The sequence below is a fragment of the Choloepus didactylus genome, chromosome 7 (genome assembly GCF_015220235.1).
Source record: "Choloepus didactylus isolate mChoDid1 chromosome 7, mChoDid1.pri, whole genome shotgun sequence".
In the NCBI taxonomy this organism is placed as follows: Eukaryota; Metazoa; Chordata; class Mammalia; order Pilosa; family Megalonychidae; genus Choloepus; species Choloepus didactylus.
This window is the reverse complement of record NC_051313.1, coordinates 127,953,380-127,969,007: the sequence shown is the minus strand read 5'-3', so window position 1 is coordinate 127,969,007 and position 15,628 is coordinate 127,953,380. Positions and strand designations below refer to the sequence as shown.

At 39.9% G+C, this 15,628-nt stretch overlaps 1 protein-coding gene across 12 annotated transcripts in view; it reads left to right on the top strand.

The window, feature by feature from the left end:
• Positions 1 to 15,628, top strand: part of CARMIL1 (capping protein regulator and myosin 1 linker 1) — a 292,788-nt gene that overhangs the window by 110,162 nt on the left and 166,998 nt on the right. For all 12 annotated transcript variants that reach the window (XM_037842684.1, XM_037842686.1, XM_037842691.1 and 9 more), the window contains 2 exons: positions 3,445 to 3,495; positions 9,132 to 9,191. In XM_037842684.1, coding sequence (XP_037698612.1) covers positions 3,445 to 3,495; positions 9,132 to 9,191 — 111 coding nt within the window. The remainder of the gene's footprint in view (positions 1 to 3,444; positions 3,496 to 9,131; positions 9,192 to 15,628) is intronic.

Sequence of the window (15,628 nt, the reverse complement as noted above, 5' to 3'; positions counted from 1 at the left end):
GGGACTTGTGCATGCTCTTAAAGGGTATGATGCCCAAACATTCTGTACTCGACTAACAGTCTTTTACCTCTTTGCTTCTCTCCTCTGACTTTGCAGTTCTGGAAAGGTGAAATTTGAGGGCTGGTATAGTTAATTTAGAGCACAAACTCTTGAGCCAGACCATCTGGGTTTGAATCCCAGCTCTGCCACTTGCTTGTGGGTGGCCTGGGCAAATTATATAATCTCCCTGTGCCTCTATTTCTTCTCTTTAAAATGGGATAATAATAGTACCTGCCTTGTTGGTTGCTGTGAAGATTAAACAAGATAACCTGTGCAAACCTATTAGAACGTTGTACTAGCAGGTGTTGGCTGTTATTACCACTATGGTTGTAAAATGACCCTGGATATTGCAGGACTGATTTTCCTTTGAAAAATGTTCGCATAGCTCCATACATACAGTTTTTCTGAATACTGAAGGGGATCTAAGTTCCTTTCTGGTGTATTTGACCTTGAACCTAAAAATGCTAACCTGAGGATGGAATGAAGAGACAGTAGGCTGGGAGTGAGGAGACCCAGCTTCTAGTTGTAGCTCTGCCACTAACTAGTTGTGAGATGATGAGTTTCTCTGATCCTTTTCTCAGATTATTAACTAAAGGAGTTTTAGGTCTTTGAACAAATGATACAGGACATTTCTTGCATGTGTGTTTTAGAATTTGGCTATTATTTTACCTCTGCAGGGGTTTTGTGGACTTCTTGGAAAGATTAAGGGTTGATTATAAAGGGCATTCCTGGAAGAGAAAAACAATGTGTGTGCTCATTTACAGAATAGGAAAGAAGGAGAAACGAAGAGAATAAGGGGTCTGGCTCCCTAAAACTATGCTTATGATCCTGGCTGTTGGTATTTTCCCCTTTTTTCTTTTCCTGTTCCCTTGGGAGTGGGGGTCGGGGATGGTGTTTGAAAGAGTTACATCCTGGGGCTGAACTGAACCAAAAGACTCGAGACCTGCTGTGGAGCATGGGTGTAGTTCAAGGAAGGTGAATTTTTCATCCTTCTAAAACAAGTCTTATCATGTAATTCAGTCGTTGGTAGCCTGCTCTCTGGACCTAAGGAAACGGCAATGCGGACCAAACCTGTCTCTGGTGCCCTGTTATCTCACTTTCTAAATTCCTCTTTATTGCTGTCATGCTGCTTTGGATTGTCTGATGCTTACTCCTAAACCCTGTCTGTCTCGTGCCCAAAATTACCTTTTGCTCTTTTCTAAAAGGCATCCAAACTTGATTCCGTGAGTACTGCTGTCTTACTCAAGGATTGATTAGTGCAGATGACTCTGAGCTCAACCTTCCAGGGCATACTTGGATTTGAAAAGAGAATCTTTTAAAGAAACTAACTGTTTGAATGTTAAGGAAGATACTCTTGTGGCTGAGGACCTTTATGAGCCCCTCCCCAGTCATGAGCCACCCTGGGCCAAACCTTCCTGTGCCAACCCTAGCTGGCCTGCCATGGGATAGAGTACAAAGAGGCAGGGTGGGTAGTAACATGTAAATGTAGCCTAGTAATTAAGAACACAGTCTTGGAATACTATTTCTGCCTTTGGTAGAGGTACATCCCTGAGTCTCAGTTTACTCACCTGTGAAATGGGGGCTATCACGATATTTCACATACCATGAGGATTATAATGAATGCAAAGATGTTAGTCCACTCATGGTGCATAGAAAATCCTCGGGGCTGGCTTTGTGGGTGTGCAGTCACACAAGACATCCTGCACTTGGTTTAATGGTCTGTCATCACTGTCTTGAAATTTTTAATCATTTTTTTAATGAGGACCCTGCAAATTAGGGAGCCAGTCTAGCTACTATCAGACCACACTTGACTTCCACTCACTCATCTGGCTCTACTTCTTACAACCCAGTTCATCCCTCTTCTTTCTACTTTAAGTTGTTTCTCCGCCCCACACCAGGCCTTACTAAGAAAAAAGTTTCATTCCTTTGGGAAAAGAGCTATGGTTTGGTTCACAGCAAATAGAATATTCAAATACAGATATCCTCTGTTGCCCACACTTTTAGAAGTTACTTTTAAAATTCTTTTACAGCATTTCAGCTCTAATATCAAGTAGGGAGAATGATATCAGGTGAAAATTGATCCTGTGAATAGCCATGATTGAAGGCATTTGGATTGGGAAGTCTTGAAATGAGCCGTGCCTTTTCCCTCCACTTCCCCATCCTGCTCATTATCAGACTCTCCAGCCATCATCAGGTTATTTTTCTTTATCATTTATCTCATAAATGCTCCTGGATTGAGCTATTCCCAACAGTGTTACCTATGATGAGTCAAAGAAAGATATTACAGAAAATGCAGGTTCTCTTTGGTGTTGGGAGACTAGAGAGTGGCACAAAGCAGGCCTCAGGCCCACCCACTGATTCGCCTTCTGTGCGTGGACGAGCAGTTCAAGCTTTGGGTTGAGTCGGGGTGAAGCTGTGTGACCTTGGAAGTCCTTTATCAACTTGGAGCCTCAGTGTCCTTGATTTGTGGTTTCTAAGGTTGTCTTCAAATCCAGCATGCTTAGTTGAACACATAAGGACCATTTGTTAGACACGGATTCAGTGGAAAGGGAGTTCTTTGGAAAATAGAAAGGGCAGTTCTCTCATCAGGACTTGAGAGGCATTAGAACCCCCTTTCTTTGTTGCAAAGGTTCACCAGGCTTGCACAGGTCACCGAGTTGTAGAGTGGCAGAGCTAGACATTGAGTCATTGATATGGGATCCCTGCTCTAGGTATGAACTAAGAGTTCACATTATTTCCAGCCCCTTTATGTTCACGAGGGCCTCAGCTGAGCGTGGGGGCATCTGTAGACATATGGAACCCCTGGGCAAAATATGTGTTCTCAGCTGAATATCAAAATCACAACTTCCATAAATGTTCTCTCCCAGACTGAGAGAGCCACTGCTGAGAAGCAAAGTTGGCGACAATCTCTTGGAAGGATAGACAATTTCTGCTGCCTGTGCATTATGTAAATGTTATCAGTTAGTGGCAGAGAATGGAAAGCAAGAGGGCAATTGTGGGTAGTGATTGTAATTTGGAAAGAGCAAATGAGTACTTGGCTTTTTCATTAAGTCTGCTTTGATATAGTGGAGTGCACAACTATATATATAAGATATATGTATTTTAATGTCACAGAAACCTGTCTTGCTTACTCAACTGAAGTAAAATGTTGGTTCTTTTGGCTGCAGACTGACAGCTCATCTTGATTTCACAGGTGATTTGCTCAATATGGACCTTGATACAGTGACTTTTAGAGTAAAACTCATTCTGTAGAGCTCAGAAACTGTCCTGGCTCACCTATTCTTATATGGAAGGAACCAAACTATGTGGGCTGTTCAGGGAGCCTCCTGTCCTTAGTACCTTTAAAGTCCCATAGGAACACCAAAGCTACTTTTTGGTACTTATGCTCTTTCTTCTGTCTTGCAGGTGCTGACATCATGCCGAGCCTTCCTTGTAACCGCACGAATCCCCACCAAGGTAAGTGGTGATTAAGTTCCTCCTTCTGACATACACACACACACCACTCACGCACACTCACAACATACAACACACACTCACAACACACAACACGCACACAACACACACACTCATCAGTTCGTGACTTATGATTTAGGCTAATGTGTCCAGAGTTCTCTTAGCATATCCGTATCATCCGTCCTTCTCCCCAGGAAGCAACTAAAGGCTGTGATGACAGACAGTTATTACTCCTCGTCTCTCTCTTTTTGTGTAAAGGCATCCCAGGGAAAGTGCAGCATTTTACATTCCATATCTTAGGCTCGTGGATCCCAGTCATTTTTCTCTCTCAACTAGGACATGATTTCCACTTCCTGCAAGTGTGGTTCTTCAGTCTTCTAGGTCTAGTAATGGCACATTTTTCTAAGGCTTTGACAGGTGGGAAATAGCCTTCATAATTTTAAAGACTGCATTACCAGTGATGTAACCACCGTCGGCCATTCTCCTCTGGTGTTGCCTGTGAAAAATTAACACGGTGCCACTTTGTTCTTTAGAAGAACTATTTAGAATTTTTCAGATGTCCTTCATTACATGGTGCAAATTTAAAATTTGACCTGGTAGCTGATTGCCTCTTTTATTCTGTTTATGGTGAGAAAGAGGGTTGATCGTTCTTTTTATATGATGTGAACTGAAATGGTAACAGGGAATTGGGAGTTTTATTTTTTTTTCATGCTTATTGAGTGCTATTTTAGTAACTCATTTAATTCTTAAAAGAATCCTTTGAGAACCCACGAGGTAGGTTCTATTATCCCCATTTTACCTATGAGAAGACAAAGAGAAATTCAGTAACTTACCCAAGGTCAGACTTCCATTAATAAGTGGCAGATGCATGAGTCTAATCAAGGGAAACTGGCTGCAAAGCCCCTGCTTACCTAATTTAATGAGTGCTCTCCTAACTTATATATCTTCTCATTTAATTATCACAGTAACCTTATAGGTGAACTATTAGAAAATAGCTCAGAGGTGTAAAGTGTCTTGTCTAAGACCCTCAAGTAATGAGTGGGAGAAATGGGAATTAGATTTGCTGTATCCTACTCTTTTCAGCTTTCCACTGAGCTAAACTGCCTCCCCTGGCTACATACACAGAAATTGGATAAGTTTTGGCAGATACTTTCAGTCTTACTGTACTATGATATTTAGGTTGTGTCGTAGTGTGCCAGACTACCATGACAAAAACCACACGATGGGTTGACTTAAACAACAGGAATTTTTTGGCTTATTGTTTCAGATACTTGAAGTCCAAAATCAAGGCATTAGCAAGGCAATCATTTCTCCTTGAAGTCTGTAGTGTTCAGGTGCTGGCTTGCCACAATCCTTGGGGTTCCTTGGCTTGCATTGCTGCCTTCCATCACATGACGATTTCTCTGTTCTTGTGTCTGTTCTTTTGGTTTCCACTGATTTCTGGCTTCTTCCTGTGTGGCCTTTTCTTACTGACTGTCCGAATTTCTTCTGCTTATAAAGAACTCCATATTACTGGAGGCCTGTTTACACAAGTTCATACTTATAGGAAAGCAGATAACGAACGTGTATTGCTGGGATACACAGTTTAACCTACCATGGATTTCAGTGTTATTGTTCATTTTCATAGTACTTTCTTCTTCTTCTTTTTCTTTTTTTCTTAGAGAAATTGTAGCTTTACCGAAAAGTCATATAGAAAGTAACAGAATTCCCAGATAACCTTCCTTCCCATACATGGATTTCCCTATTATTATCATTTTGTATTTGTGTGGTATCTTAGTCCTTTCTTGCTTCTTAAAATTGAACATTTAGTCTTTGTTTTGTGCATGTCTTCTATGTGCCCAACATGGTGCTATAATTTTACTTGAAATTTACAAATGAAATGGACCTTTTAAGGCTTACAGGCTAATGATTTGCATGATTTTCACTGAACTTTGAAAAGGTACCATCCCACTGTTCAGTGCTAGTTATAGGTTTAGGGTACCTGCTCCCCCTTTTTTTTGTGATCATAAATGCTAAATTTTCTAATTTCTGAGGAATAAGTCTTTTGGTTCCACCCTTTTTTATAATATAAAGTGAATCCGTGTGCTTATAATGTGTTATAAATAAATCAATTATTATGTAAATGAACCAGACTAAAATACATTAAAATACCTGAAGGCAGGATAAAAGGAAGTAAATTAAGCATTATCCCACAGGTGAAAAATTAATGGCAGGAGGAAATTTGCTTGAGAAAATAGTCAAGGAGCCTTTGAATCGAAGTCTCCTGAATAATATGCTCACCCTAATTAAAAATGCCCTGATGCAGTGGAATGGAAGACAGATCACCTCTTGGGAAGTTGCCTGGCTCATTCTGTGCTTACTCTGCTCCTGAGGGAATGCTTTGCTTCACCATGTGATGTATACAACATCTTCACATCCAGCCTGGCTAGGGCACTTTGGACATTGGTTCTGGTTTCTGATATTGTCAGCATCACAAATAAAGAAAGGCCAGTTTTCTTACAAAGTGACCTGCCTGCAGGTTTTCCCCCATAGAGAAGGCGTGGCTTCATATGCCAGCATCAACCTCTGTTGAAAAGCCAAACCAGTGTCAGTGATAGGAATTTTCTGGGAAATATTCAGAACAGTAGTATACAGCAAGTACTGATTATGACAGGGATTTTTCTTTGGGGACTGATTAGTTTAACATTTTCTGTTTTGTCTTTTTATTGTGAAATGTACCACATCTGCAGTCAAGTACATGAAATAGAACTATATGTCTCAGTGAATAATCACAAAGCAACTACCTCTGTAGTCACACCCAGATCACCAAATAGAGCTTTGCCACCACCACCCCCACCACCCCCCAGAAATCTCCAGCTTTGCTTGGGAGTGGGTGATCATTAGATTAAAGAAGGCTTCCCAGAGAAGAAGAATTGGAAACTCCCCAGACATCAGCCAGGCAGAGAAGCGGCCTTCTGCTGTGAGAGATTTGGCAGTATGAAAAGGCATGATGCATTTGGGGAACTAGAAGGCGCCCTGGTTGTGGAGGAGGCTGTGGTGTGAGGGAAATAGGTCAAAGGTTGACAGGACCGAGGCCTTGCTGAAAAGTTTCTGCTTGGACTGCTGCCTGCAGATTAGGGTAGGTACTGAAGGAGGGTCACAGAATCACATTTAGATTTGCTCTTTTGCCTGTGGGATTGAGACTGTCCTACAGGGTTAGGGGGGCTGAAGAGGAGGGGGCGAGTGAGTAACTGCTGAAAAAGCTATTGATAGTCTGGGCTAATTCCTTTCTTTTATCCAATCAATCACTAGTATCTGTGGTTCTGTCTTCAAAATGCCTGTCTCTCAGGTCTTCATGTCTCCTGCATCTGTCTCAGCCACCTAACTAGTCTTCCTGCCACCTGCCCATAAATGTGATACAGTGTGTTCTTTAAACTACTTTTGAGGTGGGCTGAGGGTGAGTGGAGGTTCCAAGGATTAGGGGACTAGAAGGAAAGTCCTGATAAAAAACACCATGGATGTGCTTAGAGAGAATGATTCGAACCTTGATGTGATGTCTCTAGGTATCTCTTAGACTGCCCTCCCCATTATTAAAAATGGTCCAGTATCCTGACTCTGATCACAGACTCACCCAGTCATCCCCTTATTGACTCCTGATACAGCACCATCCACTCCTTTCAGTTTCAGCCTTGTCCTGGTTCTTTTAATGCTTCTATGCCTTTGAAAGTTCATTTTCTCTGCCTGGAATTCCTTTTCCACCACTTATTTGCTTGATAAACTGGAAGTCATTCTTCGGGGCTTAGCTGAAATGTCACTAAGCTTTCCTGGCTCCCCAAGGAGGCAAATGCATACCCCCAGCATGTTGTTTATCCTAGTGATAGCCCTCATGTACAGTAGAAACATATTAATTGACCTCCAGCTTCTATTCCTCTGCCAAATTGACCAAAAGCTGCCCATCCTTATCCCTGATGTTGCTGACTGATGCCCTCACCAGCTGCGTTTTCATAGCTTGTAGGCTGAGAAAATGCCAGTTCGCACCTACTCCCCACCAACTGACTGGTTTGCTCTCTGAGGGTCTGTGGTTTATAACCTGTTTATAGCAGTTATAATTACAATAGCAACATTATTTAAAGATATTTCACATGGCAGTGAAATAGGAGTGTGAAAAAAAGTGTCTATGAAAAGCTAAATATTGATAAACTTAAAAAAAAAATACTGTCTTGTTGAGGACCAAACAACTGTTAAAGATGGCGGGGAGGGGCATAAAAATCTAGAAAATGGATGCATTCAGATTGCTTTGCAAGTGTCTTCAAGGAAACTTAAATTGGAAAATTGGATTCCTGCATTATGGCTTTGGCTCATGGAAGAAAGACCAGTGGTAGACCAGCCAGTGGGCTTAACTCAAACAAAAGACTTTGGCACTACTATAAATTCTCTACTTTCAATGACTTTTCAAAACCTACCAACTACAGATCTTGATAAGAACATTTCTACTCTAAATGTGTAAATGCATACCTCCAATGTGACATTTAACTCTTGGAGGACAAGGAACACATCTCATTTCTCTTTCTATTTCTAATGCTGGCAAATAGTAGGCCTTCATATATGTCTGTTAGTTGACTAAGTGTATAATGAAAGAATGAATCCTCTTCCTACCTCCAGTCTGCCTCACCATATCTTCCAGATATTTAGGTTGAGATTCGTTTTTCTTCTCAAAGACTAATCCCACCAGTATATAATGGGAGAGCATACCACCAAAGGGCAGCACTAAGTTCCTTGCGGGTTTGGTTCTGAATGGGTTCTTTTGCCATTCCATTTCTAGGTTTAATGTGACAGGGTAAAATAAACTAACCCAGCCCAGCCTCCTGCTTGTCTGTAGTTGTACGCCCTGTGATTGGCTGCTATAGTAGGAAGAAAGCCTCTGAAATTTGGAGAAAGTTTGGTGGCTATTATACAGGAAAATAGGCAAAAAGTGAGAGATTGGAGATACTTTGTAAAGAAATGCCGATTATAAGAGAAGAGGGAAAGAGACACTTACTGAAATAAAAAGCATATAAATATTTATCTTTGTGCAGAGAGAGGGGACTTTTAACATATTTGTGTTTTATTTAAGCCCAGTTTAAAATTCCTAAATATTGTATTGAATTTTTGTGGCAGACAGTAGAAGGAATATTATTTCCAGTGAATGATTAGAGAGCAGCACAGGGAGATAAAGTTTAAGAAAGAAGCAAAAACAAATGTTAATTTCATCCTGTTGTGATTTTTTTTTAAGCAAAATTTTGAAGGGAAAAAGCATATTTAGATGGTTTACTTCATATTCAATTTCTCAGTGAACAAATACTGGAACAGAAGTACAAAAACTTTCAGTTGGGTTTGTCCCTGGATGAAATTTGAAAAGTTAGGCATGCAACTTCCTTTCATGCCTTTAGTAAAGTGAATAAGAATTTTTCTGAAATGGTATGATAAATCAAGGTCTTGTCTTATTGAGTGAATGGAGATACTAAACCAAGCCTACCTTCAGAAAGAAGCCCAATATCTTACTTGCTCTCAGACTGTCTTTAATTGTAACATTTTTTACCTTGAATTCTGTGTTTTAAAACCCTCATTACAGGTCTTTCTCTTCCTTCCTTCCCTGCCCCCTACCCCCACCCCAACTGCAGCTCGAGTTAACCTTCAGCTACTTGGAGATTCAAGGCGTCATCTGCAGCAAGCCAGCTCTGGTGAGTGTGCGCAACAGAAGCCTGTTTATCAATGCAAGACCATAACTTTTCTTGAATTCCTGAAGCAGTGAAACATCTTCTGGTTTCACTCTTTAAAGGTCCTTTGGGACACTGTCATGTAATCTTTCTCAAACAAGATTAGGGGAGATGGGAGTTTCAGAATGAGAGACTTAACAGTGACTCTGTGGGTAGGGGTCAGGAATTTGTTTTGACAAGGAAAACACATTCACCATAACTCAGTTTGAAAAGAACTAATTAGCTCTTATGTTAGCTGACAACATAAATGTGTGAATGTTCCTCAGAGATTTTAACCAACATTTAAAGGCATTTGTCCAGGAGAGAGTGTAGATGCTTGTCATTTTGGTCTAATCTTATTTTTTCAAATGCGTATATGATCATGTCACTCCCTTGCTTAAAACTCTTGGATGACTCTTGATTTCTCTCAGGATAAAATTCTAAATCCATTCCATGGCCTCCAAGATCCTGTAGGATTTGGCCTGTTGTCTACCTGCCCCCCCACCCCTCAACATGTTCCAGCCCTATTGGTCTTTGAGTTCTTCAAAGTGACTGAGTCCCTTCCCATCTCCACCCATGGTGCATGGTGTTTCCTGGGCCTGGAATGCTCTTTTGTTTCCCTTTCCCTCTTCTATGCTACTCCTCCCTTCTCCTTTATTTGTTTAACACATACTCATCTTTCAGTCTTGACTCAGATATATTTCCTTAGGGATGTCTTTCCTGACTCCCTGGAAATAGGTTAGGCATTCCTGATACACGATCATATTGCTTATTTTGTGTCTACTGATCTGTCTTAAACTTAACTGTAAATAAGGATTGATTGGGGAGATTTTTTTAAATTGCAGATTTTAGTACTGTACTCCATGGTTTTTTTTATTCCCCCCCCCCTTTTTTCCTTTCCTTCCCCCCCCCCCCCTTTTTTCTTTTTTCTCTCTCTGTCCTCCCCTATTGGAGACATCTCCTGTTGTCCCAGCTGGGAGCTGCTGGCCAAGCAGAAATGTGCAACAAGTTTTAGCACTAAAATTTCACAGCTTATTTACTATATATTACCATAAATGGTTTTTCTGGGAATTTACTAGTAAATGAATTTGTTATTGCTACAGTGTAGATTTTAAAAAACTACTTTGAGATATAAATCACATACAGTAAACTTAAGTGCACAAATTGATGTTTTGACATAGGTGTATGCCCATCAAACCATTACCACAATCAAGATACCCAGCATATCTTGTCACCCCCAGGTTTCCTCCTGTACCTTCATAAACTCTCCCTCTTGGCCCTGTCTGTTCCCCACCCGCGCCCCCCCCCCCCCCATCATCTGCAGGTAACACTGATTTGCTTTTTGTTGCATTTTTAGAGTTTTATAGAGGTGGCCTCATATAGTGGATACCCTTTCTTTTCTGGCTTCTTTCAGTCTGTTTAATTGTTTTGAGATTGATTCATCTTGTTGCATATATTAATAGTTTGTTACTTTTTATTCGTGAGTAGTATTCCATTGATGGCTGTCTCACAATTTGTTTCTTATTCACCTGTTGATGGACTTTGGATTGTTTCCAGTTTTGGGCTATTACAAATAAAGCTTCTGTGAACATTTATGTTCAAGTCTTTGATTGGATGTTTGCTTTCATTTCCCATTATTAAATATCTAGGAGTGGGATGGCTGGCATATCATATGATAGGTAATGTTTAGCTTTTTTTTAGAAACTGTCAGACTCTTTTCCATAGTGGTTATACTATTTTACATTTTCACTATCAGTGTATGGAAAATAGTTTGGTGTTACTGATTTTCTTTGTTGCTTTTGTTTTTTTTTGGTTTCTATTTCATTGATTCTTGCTCTCATCTTTTTATTATTTCCTTTCTTCTGCTTACTTTTTGCTTTAGTTTTTGGAACTATGAAAAGTGAGTGTACAAGTGTGTATGTATGTGTGGTGTTTGTTGATAACCATCCTAGAAGAAAATGTCAAAATTGACACTTTGTGTTGATTGGTATTACATGCAAATCTTTGGCAGTTTTCCGTAGTTTATCCTAGAGCAGTGTTTTATCCTATGGGTTCATAGGAACTAGAGTTTGGAAGAAAAATCATAGAGCCATATGTTTGCCCAAGTGGCCAAACATATGCAGGAGTGAATGATCATTCATGAATGATGATGTAACCAAGACCTTCTTGATGGTCCTTGTTCATGGATTTTTGTCTTATGATATGAGGGTTAGGGTGGGAGGACAAGGGCACTAGTAAAATGTTAATGCCAAGATAATTTTCAACATAGAGGATCTGACTGTGAGATTTAGTTATGAGAAAGGAAGTTGATGCAGCAAGACAGTTTTTACATGTGGCTGCTGGAATTGGTCTTGTCAAGCTTTTTCATCCTATTAATCCCTTTCATATGCCTGTCATTTAGAGGAACTAGATATAAAGATGTCCATCCACCTCATTCCTATGGAGCTGTTCGATCACCACAAATACCAAAAGACTATCTTTACAACATTACTTTAGTATAACTTTGTCCCATGGTGTGAACTTTGGAGATGAATTTCTTGTGAAACAGTGGTACTGCTTCTATAAAAGGCTAGCAGTTCAGAGACTGACAATACCGGTAACCTAGTGGTATTCAAAATTTGGTGTGTTTCAGAATTGCCTGTGTGCTTTTTAAGAATACAGATGCCTTCAGCATTACCCTCTCCCTGTCCTATCACCCCCCCTCCCCGAAACACACGGTCAATACATAACTGTTAGGATTCATTTGGTCAGGGGTGAGCATTTGTATTTTTGGCAAGCACTCCATTTGATTCAGCTCTACTCCAAATGTTGAGAACCAGTAACCTGTGCAACCTCAGACCCCTAAAATCTCTAGTTTCAGTGTTCTGTTATGTAAAGTCATAAGGATGATAGTGTTCACCTGTGGTATGCACAATCTGGCTTTGATTAGGAAATTCTTTTCCAGTTTTATCTGGAACACAGTAATTATGTCAGTGCTATTTTATCATGATTTAATTTTAGTGTGTAAATTCAGGGAAAATGCCTGGGTCATATAATTCTACTGTGTATGAGTGCAAGTGAACATGAGAGTGAGTTAGTGAAATGTGACTACTTCTATTTTCTTCCTTCTTGTGGAAATGTGGGAAACCCTTTTTCTTATTTTACAAGCCCTTGGTCTCAATGCTTTTATCATCAGTAACTTGAACCCAACACTCATCTAGTTTTATAGTGGTAGAATATTTGGACTGTTTGTTACACAACTGAAAACCTGCCATGATTTTTCTTTAATTATAAGGTTAATTGTTTGCTATGTTGTAGAGTGATGTTGCAAAATACCGGCTGTTTCTGTAAAAGGAATGAAAAAACAGGTCACAGATCTGTTGACTGGGGTTTAGTAAAAATTAAAAAATGCTGCCCTTAAACTTTAGGCAGGTTGTTCTACCTTATAAAAAGAGGTGGGGTGGGGATGGGAGTCTGAACCTTCTAAGGCAACTAAGGCTTATCTTCCTGATTATTTTTTAATTGTGGATCAGGGGTCACTGGAAATGTTCTGCTAGGGGTCTAAGTAAAAAGTATTCCAAACATTCTGTGTCTCCCCAACTGAAAAAGGAGGGAGAGAAATATTGACAAGAAGTTCTTTTTTTCTGATGAAATGATTTACCGTGGTACTCCTGCCTCTCTCACTTTGTTATGTCTTTATATCCTGCAAAGATGGGGGCATATTATGCAGGCTGTTGAGTGCTTTCATGTAAAGTTGAATTTGAAAACCTTGTTTCTTCTCCCACCTGTCACCTTCCTTCTTCTCTGTCACTCTATTCAATCCTGTGCAATTAAGGATGATTAGATATTAAGTGGAATTTGAATAAGCTAACTACTAATTACTTACACCCAAACTGTGAACTGAATAGATGCAATACATGTGAAGCATGTAGAAATTCCTTGTAGTAAAAAATATAATTACCCAAGGTGGCAAGGTTGGGGGTGGGGTGTAGAACAGAGACTAGTCCACATTCCAAAGTATCTGGCCTTTTAAAACATGTTTGTGCATAAGTATGTGCATATCAAACAGATGAGTCTAACTAGAAAAAGCCTCTAGTCATGTAAGTCACCCCACCAAGAGATCCTGAGATCTGGCATTAAACACTTCCGGGGACAATAATGATTCTTGGTTCCTTTCTTTTGGGAAATGTCTTTTGAATCTTAAATCACATCCTCTCCTATTGTCAGCTTCTGGAAGACGAGTGCGGCCTTTGCCAAGAGAATCTCAAAGGCTATGCCATTACTTTTCTTGAGAAACATGCCAAAGTAAGGAGCCCTTGCTCACAAAGCAACATTTTTTTCATTCTTCTAAATGTTTATAAATCCATTGTTCTTTTGCATTTGAATCTAACTCTGCCCCTTACTAGCTTTTGACTTGGCCCTATTACTCTCTCCAGGCCTCAGTTTCCATATCTGTAAAAGATGGGTATAAAAATGGGACCTGTTGTCAGTGGTATAAATGAGTGCATAGACAGAGTCTGGTGCATAATATACACTCTATAAGAGATTGTTATTATTATTGTCATTATTTATTATACATAAATTCCTTGCTGCTCACCGTTGTGCTTGCCAGTATAGTCTTCCAAGGATACTCCATAGACACCTCCAGATGAAATGAACCATACATTACCTAAGCGTATTATACTATGCTTATAAGATTAGAGAAAGCTAGCTGTTGTTTGTTTTAAACAGGGAGCCTACTAACTGGCAGAAGGTTGTATTTATTAAATACTTGTTGACAGATTCCTCTAGAGGTACTTACAGAAAAGTAACATTCTAAGGACTCATCACTTGTCTTTTTCTTTTTTTAAAAAAAAATAGCTGGGTGGTATAGGATCTGGAATACTTGAGTGAGAAATGTTTGCAAGACCCTCAGGGAAATCGGGGCTGGACACAGTGATGGGGAGGTGGCAGGGCATTGCATGGGGGTGGTTGTATGAGTGCTTGTGAAGGACTGGGCACCATTGTCTGGGGAGTCTAGGTCAGGCTCCCACTTGGCCATGATTGGGAAGAAGATGTCACCAGGGGAAGCTGGCTGTCCCCATAGGGACCAGAAAGGCTTGTAGTAGAAGGTGGTTATGCAAGACCCGCTTCAAAAGAAACCATAGAGGACCAGATCCCAACATCATCCATAGACCCAGAGTGGGGAATCCCAGCCTGAGGGACCTCTTTTGGGGACACAGCCACCTCAGGACTCTTTAGGGCCTTAGGAATAAGAAGGGAGCCCCAAAGGATGCCTTGGACCTTTGTGAGTCAGGCTCAGAGCTGATGAACTGAATTCATGAAACTAAAAATATTGGCACTTCTCAAACCTTGATGATCATGCAGCTACTTATATCCCTTACATTATAGTAACTGGCTGTCACTCTAGAATGAGAACTGGTTACATATAGGGTACCCTATAAGACATATTGACATTTCAGAAATCAGCCTCAGTTTCCTCACATGAAAGATGAAAAGATAATATTTCTCTCTAGTCTCCATTCTCTTCTGAGTGGTCCAAGCTCCTCTTGTCTCTCAAAGCCTGATCATAGAGAAGGCCCTGTTCTTAATTCGAGTTCATATTTGTTACTGAACAGGGAGATTTTTCTGGTCTTTTTTTTTTATCATCAGACTTATGAACTCCAGCTCCCTGTTTCTCTTCTCTGAGTTTTCTGTGTCTCAAATCTCTATTAGATGTGTCCTCTTTGCAAAACCAGGGTTCTCTGAAGCCCTGCAGTGATGGTGTGTGTGTGTGTGTGTGTGTGTGTTGAGGTGGGGGATTGGCACAAAGCACCTCTTTCTACTGGGAGTCCAGACTTGAAACAGATGCACCGTTTATGACAGTTCTTATATCAATAAAAAAATAACAATGGAAAGAAGATATCTACTCAAGTACTTCATCCTAACCCTGAGTGATCAAGGTTTGGGATGTGAAGCAGGATGGATGTGGCATTCCTGGTTTGTCCATGAACCAATATGGCTGTGAATCTGGAGTCTAACATTTATTATTTATGTGAGGATCTTACTACTTATTATCAGTATCAGTATTAATACTGATTTTTTTTTTTTTAATTATAGAAGTTGTAAGTTGTGGCTTTACAGGCCATCAGGTATAAAATGCAGAATTCCTATATACCATTCTATTATTAACACCTTGTATTGGTGTGGAACATTTGTTATGACTGATAAAAGCACATTTTAATACAGTTAACTATAGTCCATGGTTTAACTTAGGGTTCACTGTTGGTGTTGTGTAGTTCATTATCTTTTTCTTTGATCTCATCATTTTGACAAATAATTGCATTACTTTTCTTTTTAAGGTAAAGGCTTTGAAAGACTTAAATGAGTATTATTATTATTTAATTTGGCCAATTTTAGGAAAACCTAAAATAAAATCTAAAAGTTGCTTTGTTAATTGAATT